The following is a 24,305-nucleotide window of genomic DNA, read 5'->3' as shown; positions in this document are numbered from 1 at the left end:
CGATAAAAATGATACCTCACTTGTGAGGGTAGGCCTAGCGCCCGCGACAGGAAATGCCCCAAAGCACAACGTGGACACATTCCATTTTTTGACAGAAAACAGAGCTGTTTTTTGCAAAGTGCCTACCTGTAGATTTTGGCCTCTAGCTCAGCCGGCACCTAGGGAAACCTACCAAACCTGTGCATTTCTGAAAACTAGAGACCTATGGGAATCCAAGATGGGGTGACTTGTGGGGCACTGACTAGGTTCTGTTACCCAGAATCCTTTGCAAACCTCAAAGTGTGGCTAAAAAAACACATGTTCCCCACATTTCTGTGGCAGAAAGTTCTGGAATCTGAGAGGAGGCACAAATTTCCTTCCACCCAGCGTTCCCCCAAGTCTCCCGATAAAAATGATACCTCACTTGTGTGGGTAGGCCTAGCGCCTGCGACAGGAAATGCCCCAAAGCACAACGTGGACACATCCCATTTTTTGAAAGAAAACAGAGGTGTTTTTTGCAAAGTGCCTACCTGTAGATTTTGGCCTCTAGCTCAGCCGGCACCTAGGGAAACCTACCAAACCTGTGCATTTGTTAAAACTAGAGACCTAGGGGAATCCAAGATGGGGTGACTTGTGGGGCTCTGACCAGGTTCTGTTACCCAGAATCCTTTGTAAACCTCAAAATGTGGCTAAAAAAACACATGTTCCTCACATTTCTGTGGCAGAAAGTTCTGGAATCTGAGAGGAGGCATAAATCTCCTGCCACCCAGAGTTCCCCCAAGTCTCCCGATAAAAATGATACCTCACTTGTGAGGGTAGGCCTAGCACCCGCGACAGGAAATGCCCCAAAGCACAACGTGGACACATCCCATTTTTTGACAGAAAACAGAGCTGTTTTTTGCAAAGTGCCTACCTGTAGATTTTGGCCTCTAGCTCAGCCGGCACCTAGGGAAACCTACCAAACCTGTGCATTTCTGAAAACTAGAGACCTAGGGGAATCCAAGATGGGGTGACTTGTGGGGCACTGACTAGGTTCTGTTACCCAGAATCCTTTGCAAACCTCAAAGTGTGGCTAAAAAAACACATGTTCCCCACATTTCTGTGGCAGAAAGTTCTGGAATCTGAGAGGAGGCACAAATTTCCTTCCACCCAGCGTTCCCCCAAGTCTCCCGATAAAAATGATACCTCACTTGTGTGGGTAGGCCTAGCGCCTGCGACAGGAAATGCCCCAAAGCACAACGTGGACACATCCCATTTTTTGACAGAAAACAGAGCTTTTTTTTGCAAAGTGCCTACCTGTAGATTTTGGCCTCTAGCTCAGCCGGCACCTAGGGAAACCTACCAAATGTGTGCATTTCTGAAAACTAGAGACCTATGGGAATCCAAGATGGGGTGACTTGTGGGGCTCTGACCAGGTTCTGTTACCCAGAATCCTTTGCAAACCTCAAAATTTGGCTAAAAAAACACATGTTCCCCACATTTCTGTGGCAGAAAGTTCTGGAATCTGAGAGGAGGCACAAATTTCCTTCCACCCAGCATTCCCCCAAGTCTCCCGATAAAAATGATACCTCACTTGTGTGGGTAGGCCTAGCGCCTGGGACAGGAAAGGCCCCAAAGCACAACGTGGACACATCCCATTTTTTGACAGAAAACAGAGCTGTTTTTTGCAAAGTGCCTACCTGTAGATTTTGGCCTGTAGCTCAGCCGGCACCTAGGGAAACCTACCAAATGTGTGCATTTCTGAAAACTAGAGACCTAGGGGAATCCAAGATGGGGTGACTTGTGGGGCTCTGACCAGGTTCTGTTACCCAGAATCCTTTGCAAACCTCAAAATTTGGCAAAAAAAAACACATGTTCCTCAAATTTCTGTGGCAGAAAGTTCTGGAATCTGAGAGGAGGCATAAATGTCCTTCCACCCAGAGTTCCCCCAAGTCTCCCGATAAAAATGATACCTCACTTGTGAGGGTAGGCCTAGCGCCCGCGACAGGAAAGGCCCCAAAGCACAACGTGGACACATCCCATTTTTTGACAGAAAACAGAGCTGTTTTTTGCAAAGTGCCTACCTGTAGATTTTGGCCTCTAACTCAGCCGGCACCTAGGGAAACCTACCACACCTGTGCATTTCTGAAAACTAGAGACCTAGGGGAATCCAAGATGGGGTGACTTGTGGGGCTCTGACCAGGTTATGTTACCCAGAATCCTTTGCAAACATCAAAAATTGGCCAAAAAAACCCACCTTTTCCTCTCATTTCGGTGACAGAAAGTTCTGGAATCTGAGAGGAGCCACAAATTTCCTTCCACCCAGCGTTACCTCACTTCTGTGGGTAGGCCTAGCGCCCACGAAAGGAAATGGCCCAAAACACAACGTGGACACAACATATTTTTTCACAGAAAACAGAGGTGTTTTTTGCAAAGTGCCTACCTGTGGATTTTGGCCTCTAGCTCAGCCGGCCCGGGGGGGGGGGGGCAGAAATGCCCTAAAATAAATTTGACACCCAAACCCCCCTTTGCCTACGGGGTCGCTCCCCCTGCGTGAAATTGGCGCCAAAAAACAAATCCCCGGTGCCTAGGGATTTCTGCCCCGTTGGGGGCAGATTGGCCGATTTTAGGTCAATCTGGGGGGCAGAAATGGTCTAAATACAATTTTCCCCCCAGGGGAGCGACCCTTGCCTGATGGGTCGCTCCCCATCTCTAAAAAAACAAACAAACAAAAAAAAACACCCAAAAAAAATTGCCCTGGCGCCTAGAGGTTTCTGCCCCTCCCTGGGGGCAGATCGGCCTAAAATAAATTTGCCCCCCAAACCCCCACCTCCCGCCGGGAGCGACCCTTGCCTACGGGGTCGCTCCCCCTACGTGACATTGGCGCCAAAAAACAAATCCCCAGTGCCTAGTGGTTTCTGCCCCCTTGGGGGAAGAAATGGTCTAAATACAATTTGCCCCCCAGGGGAGCGACCCTTGCCTGATGGGTCGCTTCCCATCTCTAAAAAACCAAACAAACACAAAAAAAACACTCAAAAAAAATTTGCCCTGGTGCCTAGAGGTTTCTGCTCCCCCTGGGGGCAGAAATGGCCTAAAATAAATTTGCCCCCCCAGCCCCCACCACCCCCCAGGAGTGACCCTTGCCTACGGGGTCGTTCCCCCTGCGTGACATTGGCGCAAAAAAACAAATCCCCGGTGCCTAGTGGTTTCTGCCCCCTTGGGGGCAGATTGACCTAAAATCGGCCAGTCTGCCCCCAAGGGGGCAGAAATGGTCTAAATACAATTTGCCCCCCAGGGCAGCGACCCTTGCCTGATGGGTCGCTACCCATCTCTAAAAAACCAAACAAACACAAAAAAAACACACAAAAAAAATTTGCCCTGGTGCCTAGAGGTTTCTGACCCCCCTGGTGGCAGAAATGGCCTAAAATAAATTTGCCCCCCCAGCCCCCACCCCCCCCCCCCAGGAGTGACCCTTGCCTACGGGGTCGTTCCCCCTGCTTGACATTGGCGCAAAAAAACAAATCCCCGGTGCCTAGTGGTTTCTGCCCCCTTGGGGGCAGATTGACCTAAAATCGGCCAGTCTGCCCCCAAGGGGGCAGAAATGGTCTAAATACAATTTGCCCCCCAGGGCAGCGACCCTTGCCTGATGGGTCGCTACCCATCTCTAAAAAAACAAACAAAGAAACAAAAACAAAAAACACCCCAAAAAATGTGTCCTGGCGCCTAGAAGTTTCTGACCCCCCTGGTGGCAGAAATGGCCTAAAATAAATTTGCCCCCCAACCCCCCCCCGGGAGCGACCCTTGCCTACGGGGTCGCTCCCCCTGCGTGATATTGGCGCCAAAAAACAAATCCCCGGTGCCTAGTGGTTTCTGCCCCCTTGGGGGCAGATTGACCTAAAATCGGCCAATCTAATGGGTCGCTCCCCACCTCTAAAAAAAACAAACAAACAAAAAAAAAAACACAAAAAAAAATTGCCTTGCCGCCTAGAGGTTTCTGCCCCCACGGGGGGCAGAAATGGCCTAAAATAATTCCCCCTCCCCCCCCAGGGAGCGACCCTAGCCTAAGGGGTCGCTCCCCTTGCGTGAAATTCACGCAAAAAAAAAAACTCCCTGGTGTCTAGTGGTTTCTGCCCCCCTTGGGGGCAGATTGACCTAAAATCGGCCAATCTAATGGGTCGCTCCCCACCTCTAAAAAAAACAAACAAAAAAAAAAAACACAAAAAAAATTGCCCTGCCGCCTAGAGGTTTCTGCCCCCCGCCTAAAATAATTCCCCCTCCCCCCCCCAGGGAGCGACCCTAGCCTAAGGGGTCGCTCCCCTTGCGTGAAATTCACGCATAGAAAAAAACTCCCTGGTGTCTAGTGGTTTCTGCCCCCCTTGGGGGCAGATTTGCCTCATCAAAATAGGCCAATCTGCCCCCAAGGGGGGCAGAAAAGCCCTAAATATAATTTGCCCCCTAGGGTAGCGACCCTTGCCTAAGGGGTCGCTCCCCACTTAAAAAAAAAAAAAACATAGCAAAATGAAAAAAAAAAAAAAAGATCCCTGGTGCCTAGAGGTTTCTGCCCCCCCTGGGGGCAGAAAAGGCCTTCCCGAAAAATGCCCCCCCAGGGAGCAACCCTTGCCCAAGGGGTCGCTCCCTTCTGTCACTTTCTTCAAAAAAAATAAAAATCCCTGGTGTCTAGTGGGGTTTCAAAAGCCGGATTGCAAGCAGAGCTTCCAGCACGATGGGGGAGGCCCTTGTGACAAATCAGCGCGCGCTCGCACGCAGACGTCACGGGGGGGTGGGGGGTCGGGGGTGGAAGGGGAAGGTCTTCCCCTTCCATCCCCGCCATGGGGGGGGAGGGGGGTGCACAGGGGGGGCGCGCTAGCGCTCCCCCAAGTTACCATGCTTTGGACAAGGTGACCTCGTCCAAGGCACACGGGAACTGTAGCCTTGGATGAGGTCACCTCGTCCAAGGCACAGAAGGGGTTAAATAAAGTTAGGATTCTCTTTCACAACTGCAATTTTATTACACAATCAGAGGCTCATGTTCTGCATGTTCAAATCTTATTACCAACTGTTCTTGCTGCGTGATCAACAGGTTTGCCATGAAATGTTTTGAAAATTTACAATCTAAACCAGTCTGTAGGTTTCAGAATACTTTTTGAGGTATTTTACTACACTTAGCTTTGGTTATGAAGAGAAACACGGGGAACTCCACATGTGTAGGTATTCTTACACTTCTTTAAAATATGAAAATGAGCATCACCTGGAGTGAATTACATGTTAGTAACCTCCAATACCTGACATCTGACACCCTCCTGAAAGAAACTAGACATAACAGAGTTACTAACGTAAGAAGTAGAACTTTTACTTATAGATGTTTATTGTCTTCCAATGACTAAAATTATTTTAAAACTAAGTTGACATCTCACACAGTGGAATATCTTGGCTTGGAAGTATTTTAAATTAGGATTCCAGAGACACCAAGCGTGAGCCATTGTTCTCTTCCCATTTAGAAATTATACTTAAAAAATATAATAAGTTAATTCCAATGTTATCCTATGGGAGAGATAGGCCCTGCAGTAGTCAAAAACGAATTTAAGAGTTTTTCACCAACAGGACAGTACATGTCCAACATTTCCGATATGGTGCTCCCTACCCTTGGCGCCGTCCAGGGCCTACATTAGAGGTGACCTATATTTATTAAAAAGGAAAGTTTGGACCTGACAAAAGGTTTATTTTGTCAGGTTGACAATGCAGTTTAAAACAGCACACACAGGCTCTGCATGGCAAGCCTGAAACTTGTTTGAAGGGCCACTTAAGTGGGTGGCACAATCAGTGCTGAATACCAACTGTAGCATTTAATTTAAAGGCCCTGGGCACATCTAGTGTCACTTTTCTAGGGACTTATAAGAACAGTAAATATTCTATTTGTGTATAAGCCAATGTTAACATTTTTTAAAGAGAGAGCACAAGCACTTTAGCACCTGTTAGTAGTAGTAAAGTCACAGAGTCCTAGGGCCAACAAAAACAAATTCAGCAAAAATTAGGAGGCGGAAGGGAACAATTTTGGGGATGACCCTCCAGAAGGAGCCACGCCCAACAGGGGAAACATAATTTACAACGCGGTGAATGCAACGAAATGCATTTGCCACGATGCATTTACAAACGCATATGTGTTTACCACGCATGCCTTTACCATGAATATACCTTTACCACGCATGCCTTTACAATTCATTTCTTTGTAAAGGCATGAATGGTAAAGGTGTATGCGTTATAAAGGTTTTAAAGGTAAGTATAGGTAAGTATTAAGTGGGTTGAGATATATATATATATATTTATATATATATAAATATATATATATATATATATATATATACATATATATATATATATAGTGTGTAGGGTGGCTAACAGTTATTGGTGGTAGTTGCATCTTTAAGTTTTAGGGTGGGTATGGGTTTTGAGGTGGTAAGGGTATTTTTAGGTTTTCGGTGGGTATGGGTCTTGAGGTGGTAAGGGAATTTTTAACTTTTAGGGTGGGTATGGGTTTTGGGGTGGTAGGGTATTTTTAGGTTTTAGGGTGGGTATGGGGTTTTGGGTGGTAAGGGCATTTTTAGGTTTTAGGGTGGGTATGGGTTTTGGGGTGGTAACGGCATTTTTAGGTTTTTAGGTTTTAGGGTGGATATATACATAAAATGTATGTTATACTTACCTCTAGTTTTTCCCATGCATAGGCCTTTACCAGCTATGCCTTTACTAAATTTTCGTGTTAAAGGCATTTGTGGTATGCACTAAAAAAACATTTTGTGGTAAGTTGATGCGTGGTAATGACCATGCATTGTACTTACAGCGTTGTAAAGGCATACGTTGTAAGTGCTTACGATTTTCTTTCTTTTGTATAGTATTAATATATTGTTTTTCATACTTGTATTAGCAAATCCCTGGAACCACACAGCATACAAGAAGAGTTTTTAAATGGTAGTTTTTCATGAATTAGTATCATGTATATAGTACTCTAATGTATTTTTTTTATATATATGTTTATAATTTTGCTTTTATTCCTTTTTATGCTTTTATGACATTTGGATTGTATTTATGCTTTGATGGTCAAGTAACCGAATAAAGCTTTGTGTGTGTGAAGTGCATGCATTAATCCATCATACATCCGTCCAACAGTACCCAACAAAATGGGATTACACGCATTACTAATGCATATTTCTTTTGTGCTGTGGCTAATCCTTTTCTAAATTGTGTTCTAATGGTTAGCATTTAATTTGTGTAAGCATAATTATATTTTCTGTGTACTCCAATAAATGGGCTTGCTATTTGTTTATGAGTAGTTTAAAGTAAATGTAATAATTTTTCTTTATTTTGTTACAGAAATAAGGACTGCAGAAAAATGTTACAGATGTTAGAAACTTCTGTTATGAACAAGAATCAGTGTGATATTACAGCTGCAGACTATCAAAAATTAATCGAAGTTTCAAGCTATCCCATCCCATGCAACAGGGTAACATTTGTTTGTATTTTCATTGACTGTATGCCACATAGCTATAAAAGTTTATATTATTATTTTTTAATTAAAAGCAGTGCTTAATTTGTGCCCTTACTTAAAAGTGGTGAGAGACAGTTTTTATTCTTGGGAACCTGGGTTTATTTATCATCTCCAGTCTTTAATGCAGAGCAAAAGAGAGAAAGAAGGAAAAGAAGGAGAAAGACTAAAACAAGAAAAAGTTTTAAGGAAGAGAGCAGACACAAAAATAACTTACAACAGTGAGATACAGAGACCGGCCTTCTGGAAGATTTTTTTCTCACTAATGCATGACAGATGTTTATGCAGAGTACAATCCATCAAGATATGGTCCTCATTTGCACTGCCTTTCCCTACTTTTCTCCATTAATCCAATGAAAAGCTGAACAGCCAACTGGTGTTCTTTGATAGAATTGATATGAACACTAATGCCCATATTTATCGTTGTTGACGCAAACCAGCGCCAGCGCTGATTTGCGTCAAAATATTTACTGCCGGATAACGCCATTCCAATGCGCCAGGCGGGCGGCTTATTTATGGATTGACGTTAGCCGGCGCTGCGGGCTGGTCAGAGGAAAAAAAAAATGACTCTAACCAGGCAGCGCCGGCATAGGGAAAAATGGGGGTTGTGTGTCAAAAAATGGTGCAAGTCAGGTTAGAGTAAAAAATCATGGCTCTAACCGGACTTGTGCCATTTAGTGACGCACAACCCCCATTGAAATGACTCCTGTCTTAGCAAAGACAGGAGTCATGCCCCCCTGCCCAATGCCCATGCCCAGGGGACTTCTGTCCCCTGGGCATGGCCATTGGGCACAGTGGCATGTAGGGCCCCCCTATGCCACAAACAAAATAATTAAAAATACTTACCTCAACTTACCTGTACTTACCTAGGATGGGTCACCCCATCCCATCCATGGGGGTCCTCCAGGGGTGGGTGGGAGTGGCAGGGGGTGTCCCTGGGGGCAGGGAAGGGCACCTGTGGACTGCTTCCATGGTCAGAGACCATGGAAATGAGCCCACAGGTCCCTTAACGCCTACCCTCAGGCGTTAAAAAACGGCGCACATCAGGCTGGGCGCAGTTTTTTAAGGGCCGTCCCTTCCTGTGCATCACGCGGGAGTATAAATAAGGCGCACAGGCCTTAAAGTCATTTTTTGGACTGGAACGCCTTCCTTGCATGTCATTAGCGCAAGGCAGTTTCTCGCATCCAGAAAATGAGGCGCACGGAGGAATTTTGACGTTCGCGGGGTCGGGCGTCATAGTATAAATATGGAGTAAGGTTTGTGCTGATTTTGCGTCAACATTTTTTACGCAAATTCGGCACAGAGTTCTTTTTGAACACAAGCAATGGAGTCTTTCCTTCTCCTTAGCAGGGAGAGGGTGTCCAAAGAATGGCAGAAGGGTAATGGTCTGCCAAATGTGAGAGGAAGTCACCACCTTTGGAGAAAGCCTGAAAAAACTGTTTGTTTGGACAGATGTTAGTATAAGCCAGTTAAATCAAAGAGGTGAAGCTTGCTCACCCTTCGTGTTGATGTAATGGCAACCAAGAAGACCGTCTTAAGAGTCAGAAGTCTTACAGGACAGCTATGCATGGGTTCAAAGGGAAAACATATAGGTTAAGACCAAATTCAAATCCAAACCCCAATGGTGCATAATAACAGTTGAAGGTGAAAAAATGTGCGGCAAAACTTTCAAGAAACAAGTGACAACAGGTGACATAAGCAGGGAGGGCTGATCCAGCAACTGCAAAAAGGCCAAGATAATTGATAAATGCCCTTTAACAGTCTCCAGAGGAAGGCCTTGCTGGAACAATGACAACACAAACAGTAACACACCATACAGATTAGCATGAAGTGAGTCAACATGCGTGGCTGAACACCAAGCCACAAACTTGTCCTAATGGCAGGTGTAGACAGATTTTGTTGAGGGACACCTGCCTGCCAGAATGACATCAACAATTTCACATGAAAGATCAAAAACACTCACCTGTGCAGGTTTGGCTGCAAGATCCTGCCCTGCTGCTGAGACAGGAGATGTTTCTGCAGAGGCAGCATGATTAGAGGATGGATGCTCATGCCCAGGAGTTCTGGATACCATACCATACTCTCTGTGCCTAGCACGGAGTCGCTAGGATGACTTGTGCCGAGTTGTTCCTTATTTAATTGAGAACTCAGAGCAGGAGTGGTATCAGTGGGAAGGCATACAAGAGTCCTGAGTTCTATTCGAAACAAATTGTGTGTCTGAGTGAGAGCCACTTTGTCAACTCCAACACACAGAAGTGCTGAAACTGTTCATTCTTCGTAGTGGTAAATAGATGAAGCCAAGATTCTCCCTATTCTTGAAAGACACCTTGCACCACCTCTGGCTGTAAACTTTATTTGTGGACCACTCAATGGCTGAGTTTGTTGGCCCAGATTTACAGAGATCATGCCTGGTGCTGTACAACCAGGAAGCTGTCCTTGTATTCCAGCTATGTCCAGAGAGGCAGGGCCTCACGGAACAGGGTCCACAACCTCACCCCACCACACTCCATTTGCTGCAGTAACACACTGTGACTGTATTTTATGTGAACACCTGAACCAGCTCCTTTTGATGAGTGGCAGGGAGTCTTTCAATGCTAAGGGAATAGCCGTTAGTTCCAATAGGTTGATGTGGATCAGGTTGATCCAGTCTCCACCGAAGACCAGAGTCCTCTTATCTCCACCTCTCTCTTGTGGCCACCCCATCCCAGAAGTGATGCATCAGTCAAAGCTGTTAACTTTGAGAATGGGAAGGGCCTGCCACTGACCAAATCATTATTCAGCAACCTCCACTGCAGAGCTTTTGCCGTCTCCTCTGAAATCTGGACCTGATCTGAGAGATTCCCCTGCTGTTGTGCCCACTGCAGCTTCAGATTCCACTGCAGAGCCCGCATATGCATCTGACATGCTTCACTAGCAGGATGCAGAAGGTCATCAGGCCCAGCAGCCTCAGAGTCAGTCTCACCCAACTGCGGTACTGAGCCAGAAATATTGGGATCATGGCCTGAATGCCCTGGACGTTCTGCTTCAGAGGGTAGAAGTGACACTGTGTGTCCAGAAAGGCTCAGATGGAAGGGTGCATTTGAAAAGGAGTCAGGTGAAGCTTCGGCACTTTGATAGTGAACCTCAAGAATGTAAAAGGCTCGCTGTTGTCTGGAGATGGGTGATGAGAACATGTGGTGAGCCTGCCTTCAGCAGCCAATCACCGAGGTGGGGGAAGACTGGGTCGCCCTATCTCCGAAGATGAGCTGCAGCCTCTGCCATCACTTTCATGAGCACCAGAAGGGATGTGAAATTCACCGCCCTGCAGATTAAACACTGCCATCTAGCCTTAAGGGTCTGGGGCAGACAGAACCTGGGCAAAGGTGAGCATCTTGAATCTTTTTTCCTAAGAAAGGCGTTGAGAGGATGAAAGTCTAGAATAGAGTAGAGACCTGTTAGACCTGGCATCCTTGGTGTGGTTTCCCCCGTCTTTTTGCCTCTGTTTTCTGTTTTTTGGCACTAGGAAGTAGCAGAAGCAGCAACCAGGACCTATTCTGGCTCTGACACCCTCTTAATGGTTCCTTTGGCCTAAAGAACCTGCACCTCTTGATGTAGCAAGGACAGGTGGTTCTCCATCAGCCTCCGTATGGATGGTGGCAGGGTTTCCAAGAATAGAAAAGCATAACCCCACTGAACAATCTGTAGCACCCACTCATCTAAGGTGATAGCTTGCCACACCAATAAAAGTTGCCAGATCCTGCCTCCTACCTGGATGGTTATGTGTCCTGAATGGACACTAAAGATATTTAGAGGATGCAGCAGTTGGTGGCAAGGGGGGACTGAGTTGCATGTTGTCCATTATGGCCACAAGATTTGTGAGAACCTCCACCACAGCCACAAAAAGGCTGGGAAAACCTCTGGCCTGTGGGTATGGCTGGTATTGTAAATGAGACTGAAATCCTCTACTGTAGCCACAGAAGGGAAGCGAAGAAGAGTGGTGTTGGTAGGAGCAGTGAACAGGTCCAAAGATCAAGTTGTGACTCTGCTGCTTTTAAAATGCTCTAGCGCTAAATGTGTCTTCTTGCCGAACAGGGGAAAGACATCAAATGCCATGTCTAGTAGGCTTGCCTGTACATCCACTGGAAAGCCTGTGGACTGCAACCATGTATAACTCCACAGTGGAGACCATGGCTCTGCCTAGCGAATTTGTGATATCAAAACCACACCTAATGGTGAACTTTACTGCTCCTGTCCGTCAAGCATAGCTTGGGTAAGTACTGCACAAGCCTCCTCCAGAGCCAAGGACAGCACCTGCACTGCTGAATCCTACAATTCATGGGTGTATCAGGCCCAAAACACATGACGTGTTCACCAACCATAAGACCAGTCTAGTGGAGGAGAAAATTCTCTTCTTGAAAGTCTCCAACCTCTTGGACTCTCTGTCCTGGGAGTTGGTAAGGGATGCACTTAGATAAAACTTACCCGCTGAAGGCTGTATCACCAGACTCTTTGGGGTGGGGTGCTGGGTGAGGAAAACCGGGTCCCCTGTTGGTTGTCTGGGAACCATGAACAGGGTTAGATATAATTTTGACTATCCTTAGGATAATAGTGTCAAACTGCTTCACTGTATGATTAAGATCCCTGGCATTTCATAATGATAAGTTGACATCAAATTTCAGAATCTTTTCATATATGATGGTAGAATATACAGGCACTTTATTAAAATTATGTAGATATTTGGGGACCAAAAACATATTCAGTAAAAATGATCAAGAGTATATAGGGGCAATGATATAGGCCCTCATTATGAACATGACGGTCTCTGCTGCCATGCCGCCGGTGGCGGTCCAGACCTCTATATAATATACGTGGCAGAACCGCCACTTTTTTAACTCCATCACTGCAAGGCTTCCTCCACCAGGCAGCCTGGCGGTGGTGGAGTTACATATCCGACAGAGCAGCGCTGCAAGCCGGATAATATGACAGGCTCCACAAGCCTGGCAGAATGGTTGTCACAGGGGCCCACATGCACAGCCCCATTGCGCATTTCACTGCCCGATTTACGGGCAGTGAATTGAGTGACAGGTGATGTTAATGTTCGGTCCCTGCATTCAGCTGGGCCGGCGGGCATAAACACTGTTTCTGCCCGCAGGCCCAGCTGAATGTTCTTTATGTGGCCGGCGGGGGTTCTGCACGCTGGTGGTCTTTTATTGATCGCCCTCGCCGAACTCAGCAGGTTTTCCCGCTGAGTTCCTAATGAGGGCCATAGTTCTTATTTCTAAAAGACAAGCTTCTGTTTGGGGTAATTAAGCTTATTAATCCAAAATGAAAATGTTGCTTTTCGTGCTGAAATGCCTGTGCTCTCAGAACCTAGCATGCTGGTGAACCAAACAAAATTACTGCATTTGAGAAACATACTTTAATCTGACCTTCAAGTGCTAGTTTATGCCACATTCAGGAGATTTATTGATGATTTTTGTTCCATGATACCACAGGGCTCTCATTGCCATGATTGTCATTTCATAACCTGGATGGAGGCATTTGATAATGCTTTTATGATATTATCACAGTTCCTGTCTCAACCCTGAGTTTGCAAGACACATGTACTCGGTCTTCTGCCTCTATCTGAGCATCAGAATTGAGTTCTAGGACTATAAGATTTGTCTATCTCTTCTGGTAAAGGTCTGTGATCATGAGATTTGTATAACATTTATGGCCATATTTATACTTTTTTAGCGCCGCATTTGCGTTGTTTTTTTACGCAAAATCGGCGCAAACTTACAAAATACAATTCTGTTTTGTAAGTTTGCGCTGATTTTGCGTCAAAAAACGACGCAAATGCGGTGCTAAAAAAGTATAAATATGGCCCTTAATTTGTTCCCGTGTCCTCTTGCTTGTTGTCAGGCTTTTCTCTAACCTTGTTGTAGATAGTGTCAGGGTACTGCTTACTCACACATGAACCCAACTTGACATTAGGCAGCCTTTCCAGCAGGATAGCCTGACAATACCCTTCTGACACCAAAGGTCATTGTTACAGGAGTGGGACTCCTCATTTATCATGCTATCTCACATACTTCCCAAGGGAATTGTTCCAGTGTACACTGAGAGTGATGATATTGACAAATGGTTGACTTCATTTGAAAGGGCCCTTGAGATGAGAAGGGTCCACTCTAAGTATTGGGATTCACTCTTGTGGGAACTGATCCCAGTGGCTGGGAGTGATAGGCTCCTGACCCTACAGGGGGATGAAGCAAAATCTTACTCCCACGTGAAGCGTTATTTAGTCAAGAAATTTGGTCTCACCCTGGAATAGTATAGGGTAAAGTTCAGGGACACCCAGAAGGTGAGCATACAGTCCTGGGTGGACTTTGTAGATGTCTCAGTGGAGGCCTAGAGGGCTGGACAAAGGATAACCAAATGAGCACTTACGGGCTGTATGGTTTATTTCTTAAAGAGTCAATCCTGACTCATTGAGTACAACAGAAGTTACGCCAGCATCTAGTGGACTCAAGTTTGTTTGGCCCCAGGGAACTGGTGGAGACGGCTGATGAGTGGATGAGATCCTGGGTTCCTAATCAACAACAGGGAAGGGCTCAAAAGAAAGGAGGACAGGTCCCCTCCCTGGTGAAAGCCCAAGGGAAAGAAGGTCAAAAATAGAAAGAGCCCTCAATATAAACATGCACAGGAGGGAGGGACCCAGAGCCTTGTCACTTTCAAGAGGAAGGGGTATCTGAGGAAGAACGTTGATCCTTGAAGCTTAAGTGACCTGATGAAGTCAGGTGAGCGTTTTGACTGTTATCAGCCAGGACACAAGAGAGGAGATGCTGTCTGCACAAAGAAGCCCCCCACTGGTGGGCAGTCCACAGGGATTGTTATTGTAGGTGTGGGGGTAGAGATTGTCCCAGAGGTGGGGAAGGGGTTAACAGAGGCAACTCTAGTGTCCCAGGGTGGGGTGGAAATTGCACCCCTGGCCTCCCTGCTTCCCAGCATGGAAAGGTACAGGAAGAGGCCTAAAATCAATGGAAGTGAGGTTGAGGCTTCAAGAGATACAGGAGCTCGGTTTCTCACCAGGTAACCTATGCAGACAGCAGAGTCAAACTCCATACCATGGCAATGGTGAGCTTGCAATGAGGAGGTGTGACAGACCCTAAGTAGTTAGCTGTCTCCTGCACTCCCAGCGGATTGCCTACTGGAAAATGATCTTCAAGTACCTGACTGGTCAGGGGTGGAGAGAATGGTCCATGCAAGGATGCTGGATCTCCATGGGCAGGTATGTACTGTGATAAGGTCACAGGCTGCTCAGAAGGCAAAGGCTGGACACTTGGACTCTGGAAGAAGGGGCCAAGCAGCCAATGACAAGAGAAAGGGCACTGAGTCTGGTGAGCCAACCCAGAGACCCCAGAGGTGCAGGGGGAATATAACCCTGACAGGGAGGATCTGACCTTTGGGGGTGGGATTTCACCCCTGCAAGATCTGTCTGACTTGATAGAATTGACAGCAGCGGGTGGACCCTTCAGAGAGGAATTTTGTCAGGGACTCTTGAGGGTTTGAGGCAGACACCCTCTAGACAAGAGAAGGGCTATGTCAGTGGATTCCACAGAGTCTACTGGGAGGAGTTTACTGGGAGGAGTCTACTGGGAGGATAGAGTTCTATATACTAAGGCCATAGATCTCAAATAAGGAGCCACCAGGAGGTGGGTAGTCCCTCAAAAGTACAGAGAATTCCTCCTCACCCTAAGTCATGACATGCCCTTGGCAGGTAATTTGGGTCAGAATAAGACTTGGAAGCGGTTGGTGAACCATTTCTATTGGCCTAACATGTCTTTCAAAGTGAAGGAGTTCTGTAGTTCCTGTGCAACCTGTCAAGCCAGTGGCAAGACAGGGGGCAACCCAAAGGCTCCCTTGATACCACTGACAGTGGTTGGGACTCCCTTTGAGAGGCTGGGGGTAGACGTTGTTTATCACCTAGACCCACCAACTGCATCAGGGAACAGGTATATCTTGGTGGTTGTGGACCATGCCACAAGGTACCCTGAGGAAATTCCCCTCAGAACAGTCACTGCTCCTTCAGTCTACTTGGTGTAGGTTCACCAGAGTGGGATTCCCAAAGGAGGTTGTTTCAAATGGAGAAACAAATTTCATGTCCAGCTATTTGAAGGCGATGTGGGAAGAATGTAGTGTTACCTACAAGTTCACCACCCATTATCATCCCCAGACTAATGCTCTGGGGGAAAGGTTCAATAAGACCCTCAAGGGAATGAGCAATTGTTTGTCTGACAAACTCAGGAGGCGATGGGATGTTCTCCCACCATGCCTACTGTGTGCCTACAGGGTGGTCCCACAAAAGGGGTTAGCTTTAGTCCCTTTGAATTGCTGTTTGGGCACCCTGTAAAATGCCCATTGTGCCTGGTGAAAGAGTCTTGGGAAAAGCCTCTCAAGGAAGCCAAGGGCAATGGGCTGGACTATGTACTAAGCCTGAGATATTGCATGGTAGAGTACATGTGCAAAGCAAGCAGGAACCAGGAGGCCAGCCAAGAGATCATGAAGCTCTGGTATGGCGGGAAGGCTACTATGCCTGAGTATAAACCAGGACCATTGGTATGACTGTTGGAGCCTGTGGCTCCGAGGGCCCTCCAGGACAGGTGGACTGGGCCCTATCCAGTTCTAGAGAGGAAGGGTGAAGTTACCTATCTGGTAGACTTTAACATCCCCAGGAACCCTCACAGTGTCTTGCATGTCAGTAGGTTGAAACCCCACCAGGACAGGGCTGATATGACCATGCTGATGGTCACAGATGAAGAAGGAGAAGAGGAAACTGATCCACTGCCAGACCTCCCCTCCCAAAATGTGTAAGATTGGTCAGTGGAGGCATTGTACTCTCTCCCAAGCTGGCAGGCCAGCATCACAAAGACTGTAATCAAGTGTTGGAGCAGTTTGCTGGGCTGTTCTCCCTGAGCCTTAGACTCATCACTTGGGGTGTTAATGACATTGACACTGGTGACAGCCTATCTGTCAAAAGCAGGTTGTATAGGTTGTCTGACCAGGTCGGAGTCAGCATCAAAGCTGAGGTAGCTACGATGGTTGAATTGGGGATAATTGAGTCCTCTGACAGTCCATGGGGCAGTCTTGTGTTGCTGGTACCCAAACTTAATCCCCAGGGGGAAAAGAACGAGTTGAGGTTCTGTGTGGACTACAGAGGACTGAATGCAGTCACAAAGACTGATGCTCACCCTATACCTAGAGCTGATGAGCTCATTGATAGTTTAGGGGCTGCCAAGAACCTGAGTACATTTGATTTGACCTCAAGCTACTCGCAGATTGCCCTCAGTGAAGGAGCAAAGGAGAATTCAGCATTCTCCACACCGGAGGGATATTACCAATTTAAAATAATGCCATTTGGCTTAAACAATGCCCCTTCCACATTCCAAAGATTGGTGAACAGGGTCCTGTCTAGCTGGAGCAGGTCAGTGCAGCTTATCTTGACAATATAGTTGTGTACGCTTCCACCTGGAAGGATCATTTAGACCACCTGAAAGAAGTGCTTCAGGTCCTGCATCAGGCAGGCCTAACTATTAAGATTAGTTAGAGCCAAATAGGGGAGAGTTCAGTTGTGTACCACATTGTAGGTGAAGGCCATGTACAACCTCTCCAGGCCAAAACGTGAGGCATATTGGATTGGACCGCTCAGACAACCCAGACACAGGTCAGGGCCTTCTTTGGTCTGACTGGGTATTATAGAAGATTTGCTCAGAACTGTAGGACCATTGTGGCTCCCCTGATAGAACTCACTTCTAATAATAGGCCCAAGAAAGTCATGTGGATGCCAGAGTGTCAGAAGGCCTTTGACACTCTGAAAGAGGCTATGTGTTCAGCACCAGTGTTACTGGCCCCTGACTACACAAAGGAATTTGTGGTTCAGACAGAAGCTTCATACATGGGATTAGAGAAATGTTGGCACAGGCAAATGAGGAGGGCTTTGATCAGCCAATTGCCTTCATTAGCAGGTGACTACTCCTCAGAGAGCAAAGATGGAGTGCCATTGAGTGGGAAGCCTTGCTGTGGTTTGATCCCTGAAAAACCTGAGACCATACCTGTTTAGTATTCACTTGCATGTGCAAACTGACCACAGACCTCTCAGATGGCTCATGCAGAACGGTAAGGAAAGACCAGAGCTATTGAAGTGGTCCATTTCTCTACAGGGCATGGACTTCACAGTGGAACACAGACCTGGGGTGGCCCATGTAAATGCAGATAGACTTTCCAGGTTTTTCCACTCAGATGATCAGGGCTTTCAGGGTGTAGGTTAGTTACCCATCACCTTTGGTTTGAGAGGGGAGCATGTGAGAAAGTCATCCTTTTAACCCTGTTCACCCCAATTGTTTCTGACTGATACTGGTGGTAACTGGCTCTGACTATGCCCTGGGCTCTGCTAACCAGGCCCAGGGCCTGATGGAAAAGGGTTCCTGTTAATTAGGTATAGTTACAATTGGCAATGACAGACCCTTGTAAGTCGTTAGAATATAACAAGACAAGGGGTGTTTAAAATGACCTATAAATTCCTAGTATATAATAGGGCAGCGAGGTCTAGAGGCCCAGTAGTTTAATTGCACTGGAATGTGTACTGCTGCGTGCCCATTTTCACTTTTAAGGGCAGGCTTGCTTTGTAGACCGGCGCTAAAAAATATATGCAAATTTGCGTTGGAATTAAAGGTACTTCCAAAGTGATAATCTATTTTATATTTACATAAGGGCTCCCCTTTGTGCTCCAGGGGTGGTGTTCCACGTAACTATAAGCAGGGGCATTATAAAACATGTTTTATATGCCCTGGTGAGGGAAAAACTGCCTATTTCATTTTTCCAGCATTGTAGATACTTAGCTCCATAGGCTACAGTTGGCATATATGAAGTACAACTATTGCTAGGAAGGAGCTAGAAATGTCATTCAAGGAATCAAAAGATTGGTAATAATAATTCCAACAATTCGCCATTGTTGAATTTATCATAACAATTGCAGAAAATACATTATAAGACTTTCTTTTTTGGGAGCCAAAATTCAGCCTTTTTAGCAGCCTCTCCTGATATGCTTAGCCAGGGTGTTTTGGTGAGATGACAAGTGGCCCTCATAGAGCAGAGCTCTGCACACGCAGAGCAATGGCCAGAAAGGGGTCTAGGTAATCAAACTGGGCTTCGAAGAGAACAGGACAGAAAAGAATGTCAGCCAGGCTTAGCCCCTCTCCCTGTACCCCCTGGCCACACTTTGGAGGAAGCTGTCATGCTCCTGGGTGGCACCCTGTGATTCATTGGATGGGATCCACCCTTGTTTGTTCACCCCAGACCATTCACTAAATGTGTGAGAGCTGCAGTGCAACTCAGATCTGCTGCATGAAATTACAATGAGAAGAAGGACTGCACTGCTGGAAGCCTGGTTTGCACCTAAAGGACTGCTCTCTCAAGGACTGCTCCTGCTGCACACTGGGAAATACAGCCCTGAGAACTTTGTCTTGCTTCCGAAAGTATTAAGTATTGGACTCCCTAAAAGCAACAGATTAACAGAGCTTCCCTGCACCAGCTCCCAAAGAAGTCCTCAGCCTGCAGTGTGTCCAGTGGAGTTTGAAGGATGTATCCAGGTGCATTGTGGCATCTCAGAGCTTCTAGACCCGTGGATTTGTGTTTGGACACTTTGAACCCTAAGGGGAACTTCAGGAAGAAGGTCCAGATGTTATGTTATGTTATGTTATGTTAAATAGACTTCTATTGTGCACAACTACTCAAAGAGTGTCCCTGAGCAGAAGCCAAGACCCGGAGACCTCCAATAGAATTACTGATTCAAGAGTCATGTTTTCAGTTGTTTACAAAAAGCATATTGACTTGTCAAGATCTGTAATTCAAAAAGGAGACTGTTCCAGGTCATTGCTCTATGGAGGGTAGCAAATCTGGCCTTCCGCACTCTTGGAATCACTGCCAGTGCTTTGTTTGTTGACCTCAGGTTGCGGTAGGGATGATGAAAGCAGAATCAAGGTCTAGGGTAATCAGCCCTAGATGAATAGATGGCGGAGTGTGTCAAAACTAAAGTTTTTAAACTGAATCCTCTTCCTAATTTGCAACCAATGCAGCTCAGGTACGTGTGGAGAGATGTGCACTCTCATTGGAAAATGGAGAAGAAGGTGAGCTGTGGCATTCTGTACGATCTGAAGTTTATCAAGAAGATATTCAGGTAGGCCCAAATAAAGTGAATTACTGTAATCAAGCCCAGATGTTATAAGGGCCTGAATGACAACATTTTTGGCCCGGAAAGACAAAACGTACAAAAACGTTCTTAATGAAAGCAGAATCCCAAAGCAAGTGCCAACCAATTTGAGGTTTATAGGAAAATTGGTCATCAAATGCCACTCCGAGATTCTCCTCCCCCGGGCCACTCTGAAGACCAAGGGGAGGAGCATTATTGGTCCAGAAAGATAGCCAGCAGTTAGGAGGCAAATCACCAAACACAAGAATTTCAATCTTCACAGCCTGGCATTTCAGTTGGTGTTTAGACATCCAGTAAAATTCTGCAGTCAGACACGTACTGATCTGACTCATGCGGTGCTTGCAGCCTTTCTCACAGGAGAACAGGAGCTGCGTATTGTCAGCAATAGAAATAACCTTAGCACCTAGAGATTCTGCGAGTCCAGCAAGAGGAGTCAAATAAATATTAAAAAGAGTAAGGCTCAAAGCTGATCCTTGTGGGAATAGGACAAACAGGGAAAGATATAAATGATTCATCTTACTAAAATGCTCTACAACAGCTAGAATCACTGTACAATTGTGACGTTTGTGCAGTTCTACAATTAAATCCATTGTCAATGTATGCTACAGTCTGGGTGGACCAGGCAAAAGCCTTAATAATTCCACCAGTTTACTATGCGAACTACTGATCGGGGTCAAACATGCTTGTAGATAGGCTTAAACATCTGTTTAAACTTGACCACAAAAATATTGTCTTTCTGAGGACATATTTTTAGCAATTAGAGGATACCCTGCCACTTTGAAGTAATTAATTCAAATCATAGTATGTGATCTCAACTGATCAGATGGTAAATACATTGTTTTTTTCATGAGAAGCTAAGCATAAAAAGATGTATTGTTGTGTTATGCACAAAAATCCATCTTTTCACATTTAACTTCATGTTCATTTAGCCAGACAACTTTATCTAGAGATTGATTGTCTGGATGTACTTTAACTGAATATTAATTGCATTCAATAATTCTACAGAATGGTTTCACAGCTTCTTTGAAGAAAAAAAAACAATGGTGGATTTTCAATCTCTTGATCTTCATTCTCTAATTCATCTTATCATAAAAAGGCATCACTTTTGCCTTTATTAGCATCTGGTCTATAATCAATCACAATGTTACAGTCAGCGTAAAATTAAGTCCAACAGAGTAGCTTAATAGTGCTTGCTCTAGTTAACTTCAAAAACGTTCACATATTTTGTGATCTTTACATAATCCTGTATTGTGTTTGGACACTAACTGATAATGTCTACACTCTTCAAAAGGTCTTGTTATAACCCACAGCTCCTTTGACAGCGCTGGTATAATTTCAATCTGCTGTTAGAGAAATATGATACAGATCAAATCCTGGCCAGTATTTGAAACTCTGTGAGATAAAATACCTCCTATTACATGATTATAAGCATCTCTCTCCACAATGAAAGGGCATCCTATATTAAGGTGTGACAAAATCAGAACACTCGAAAAACATTCTCTCGAAAAACTAAATGGCTGCTCTGCTTCATCTGACCAAACAAAACCTATTATTTTCTATACTAACTTAATAATTGGTCTTACAATTTCAGAAAACTGTGAAAACCCACAAACCTCTGAATTGCCTCAACTGAAGTTTATTGTTGGTCATTATAATATAGCACAGCTGTTCCATCCATTATGACACTCTTTGATGTAGTGATGCACGTTTAAAACCTCAAAGTAGTTGTGTAGAAAATGCATTTGTTGGTTCAAGCAAAAAGGTGTTTTTCCTTTTGTGTTGCAATTTTACAATACAGCTTTAATGTGTGATATGTGAGTCTCCATGTTGTCTGAGTAGGTCAAGATGTCATTTAGATAAACAATGCAAAATGCAACCAAGAAACCCATCAATACCACATCAATAAAATACTGAAATGTTGCAGGAACATTGGAAAGTCAAAAAGGCATGATCTGGTATTTAAAGTGTTAAAATGAAGTACACAAAACCATCTTCTACTCATCACCTTTTTGGACTGTGACAAGATGATAATTTTTAAACCAGTTTATTGAATATTTTGCCTTTTCTGATCTGATTTCATAAGACAGACATCTCCTCAGTAATTATATTGAGAGTTATGCACTCTGCACACATTCTAAACCCCACCACATTCTTGGATACGAAACATAATACAGAAGAAGATAGAAAATGTGACTATATATACTACATTTTTATCTAGATACTTTCCAATATATTCTGTCCAAAGCTAATCATATGTGTTGTAGACTGCACTAAACCTGAGGTTAAATTGGAACCACCCACATTCGTAGCATAATCACAAACTATTATATTAAAGGCTGTTTTTTTAGATTGTGCACATTTAATATTCATATAATTTCCAGAATCACAAGAATTGAAAAGTTATCATATCACCTTTTTTTTACTTTCCCACCCACCTGTGAACAGGCTTAAGCTCTTCTTTCAACAAGGCACCTTTTTATTATCAAGGATTCTAGTTATGCCCCATCTGTAACTCATTGAAAGGCAGCACTGACACCATCTGACTTTTAAAGATATTAGATTTGCATTTGCAATCTTTAAAAAAAATGGCAAGACCTCCAATATAAATGCAGCCCATTCACACACCTTCTATCTCACTCTTCATTATATAAAAGCCCTCTGATATGCCATTTCTGAATTCTGTTCAGCCTTACAATGATTCAAAACTATATCACTCTTTCTATAAGTTGATTACACTTGGTAGGACAATTGACCACTTGCGCTAAGACATCCTTGAGTTCACTACAAACGGCTTGATAAATTAGAGACACCCTTTTCACTTCTGGCTAACAAAGTCTCAATAAGCAATCAGTTGATTGTACTAATTTAACTCTTGATAGCATGAATCTAAAGAAAGGGTATGTGACTTCCTATCAAACAGCTTCTGACTCAATTCACAAAAGATAAAACAATTGTAAAGTAAATTGACTACTTCAATTAAACTCATTATTAGTTAGAATAGGAACATTAAAAGTACTTGCTGCCAAAGTTACTGCTTTTTCACACAACACTAGTGCTGTGTGAAAGGAAGTAAGTCTGATAGCACCATATCTACCAGATATGGCACATGATCTGTCTCCCCTGGACTAGTGCTCTTTTGGCTGCATTATGCAAAGGAAGCATTAACTGTAGAAGTTCTTGTGTTTGTTTTGAAACTCATTTTTGTTGCAGGACTAAACTACCAACATTCATGCTTTCATTGTGATTCAGAAATGAGACATTGGAAGGATGTGATGTATGTCAATTAATTATCACATACATTTAATAGTGGTTTAATGAACTGCTTATAGCTGTACTTCATGTGAATGTGTGGCTAAATTAATTTGAAAATTGGTGTGGTCTGATGAAGCATATATATTCCAAAATGCATTACTAACACGTAAAATAGGCCAGGTGATGAAACAGAAAATTAGTAATATATGATTATTTACACAATATTTTGATTAACAAAATCAAGAATAGAGTAGCAAATCAAGACTTGTTTCTCATCAACTATAAACTAAGATGAGAATTTATGGGAAATCTTTGAGACTGAAGACATTTCAGCCATTTAGTATTGATGCCTTTTCTAACCATTTCTCTGTGCTATTGCTTTCTGAATAATTGTATGATTGTTGCTTGTTTAATTTGAATTTTCATTGCAGCTATTGTTATTATAAAGTCATTTTTGTTTATTTGGGTATGTCTGTACATAACCTGCAGCCAGATGGAGATTTTTTTAATGTGGTCCTACTATTTTAGTCTTAATACTTTTTTATGTTTCTCATTAGATGGGGCTTTGTTTGGAGGGAAAAATTATTTGATATTTACTGAAAGTGGTGTTACAAAAATGTAATACTGCCAGTATTTTACACAGCCATTTTAACTTTTTCAGTTTCCACTTAAAGATGCTATCTTTGATTTCAGAACTCTAGTGTTTGGCAAAATGGCTAGGCAATATAAACTGATCCACCATCCCAACTCTACTGAGTGGCTTCCCTCACAGCATGTAGGGGAATACATTACGGCCAAATTACATCTCCCCTTGGATAAGCAAACATGAGCAAAATTGAAGGCTGAATGTCTAAGACCCTCCTTGCCCCTCCATATTACCATCACTCCGGCTATTGAGCCTTCAATGCTGAAATTTTTTAGAAAATTTGGCAAAGATCCTAGCAAAGAGGTTGAAAGGGCATGAGCTGCATGACAGGACAAAATGCTAGACATGGTAGGCCCTTTATCACGTTTTGATCCAGAAGAATTGTCTTAATGGACTCAAAGAGCCTTTTGTCTATTGGGCAATGCTAACTCGGCTATGACACATGAAAGACGCAAAGGTTTGTTACTAAAATTAGACCCAAAACTGGCACATCTGGCAACATTGTATCCTGGTGCCAAGGCTGATGGCCTGTTGTTTTGGGATTCCTTTATTAAGGAGCTAAGCAAATATGTGACAACCTTTGCCTCCATAGGCACAGCAATCTCCAAAAAAAGGTCTTTGCAAATTGTGTTTTTGCCAGGGCCAGTAGAGGAAGGAGTTGCTTTACCAGCCAAACCCCAAGTCCT

At 44.4% G+C, this 24,305-nt stretch overlaps 1 protein-coding gene across 1 annotated transcript in view; it reads left to right on the top strand.

Annotated features, from left to right (window-relative positions):
• LOC138248718 (ADP-ribosyl cyclase/cyclic ADP-ribose hydrolase 1-like) overlaps positions 1-24,305 on the top strand; it is a 367,725-nt gene that overhangs the window by 88,959 nt on the left and 254,461 nt on the right. The window contains exon 2 of the mRNA XM_069202573.1: positions 7,324-7,453. Coding sequence (XP_069058674.1) covers positions 7,324-7,453 — 130 coding nt within the window. The remainder of the gene's footprint in view (positions 1-7,323; positions 7,454-24,305) is intronic.

The sequence above is a fragment of the Pleurodeles waltl genome, chromosome 1_2 (genome assembly GCF_031143425.1).
Source record: "Pleurodeles waltl isolate 20211129_DDA chromosome 1_2, aPleWal1.hap1.20221129, whole genome shotgun sequence".
Lineage (NCBI taxonomy): Eukaryota > Metazoa > Chordata > Amphibia > Caudata > Salamandridae > Pleurodeles > Pleurodeles waltl.
Note: the sequence above shows the minus strand (reverse complement) of the source record. Positions and strands in the feature narration are given on the sequence as shown.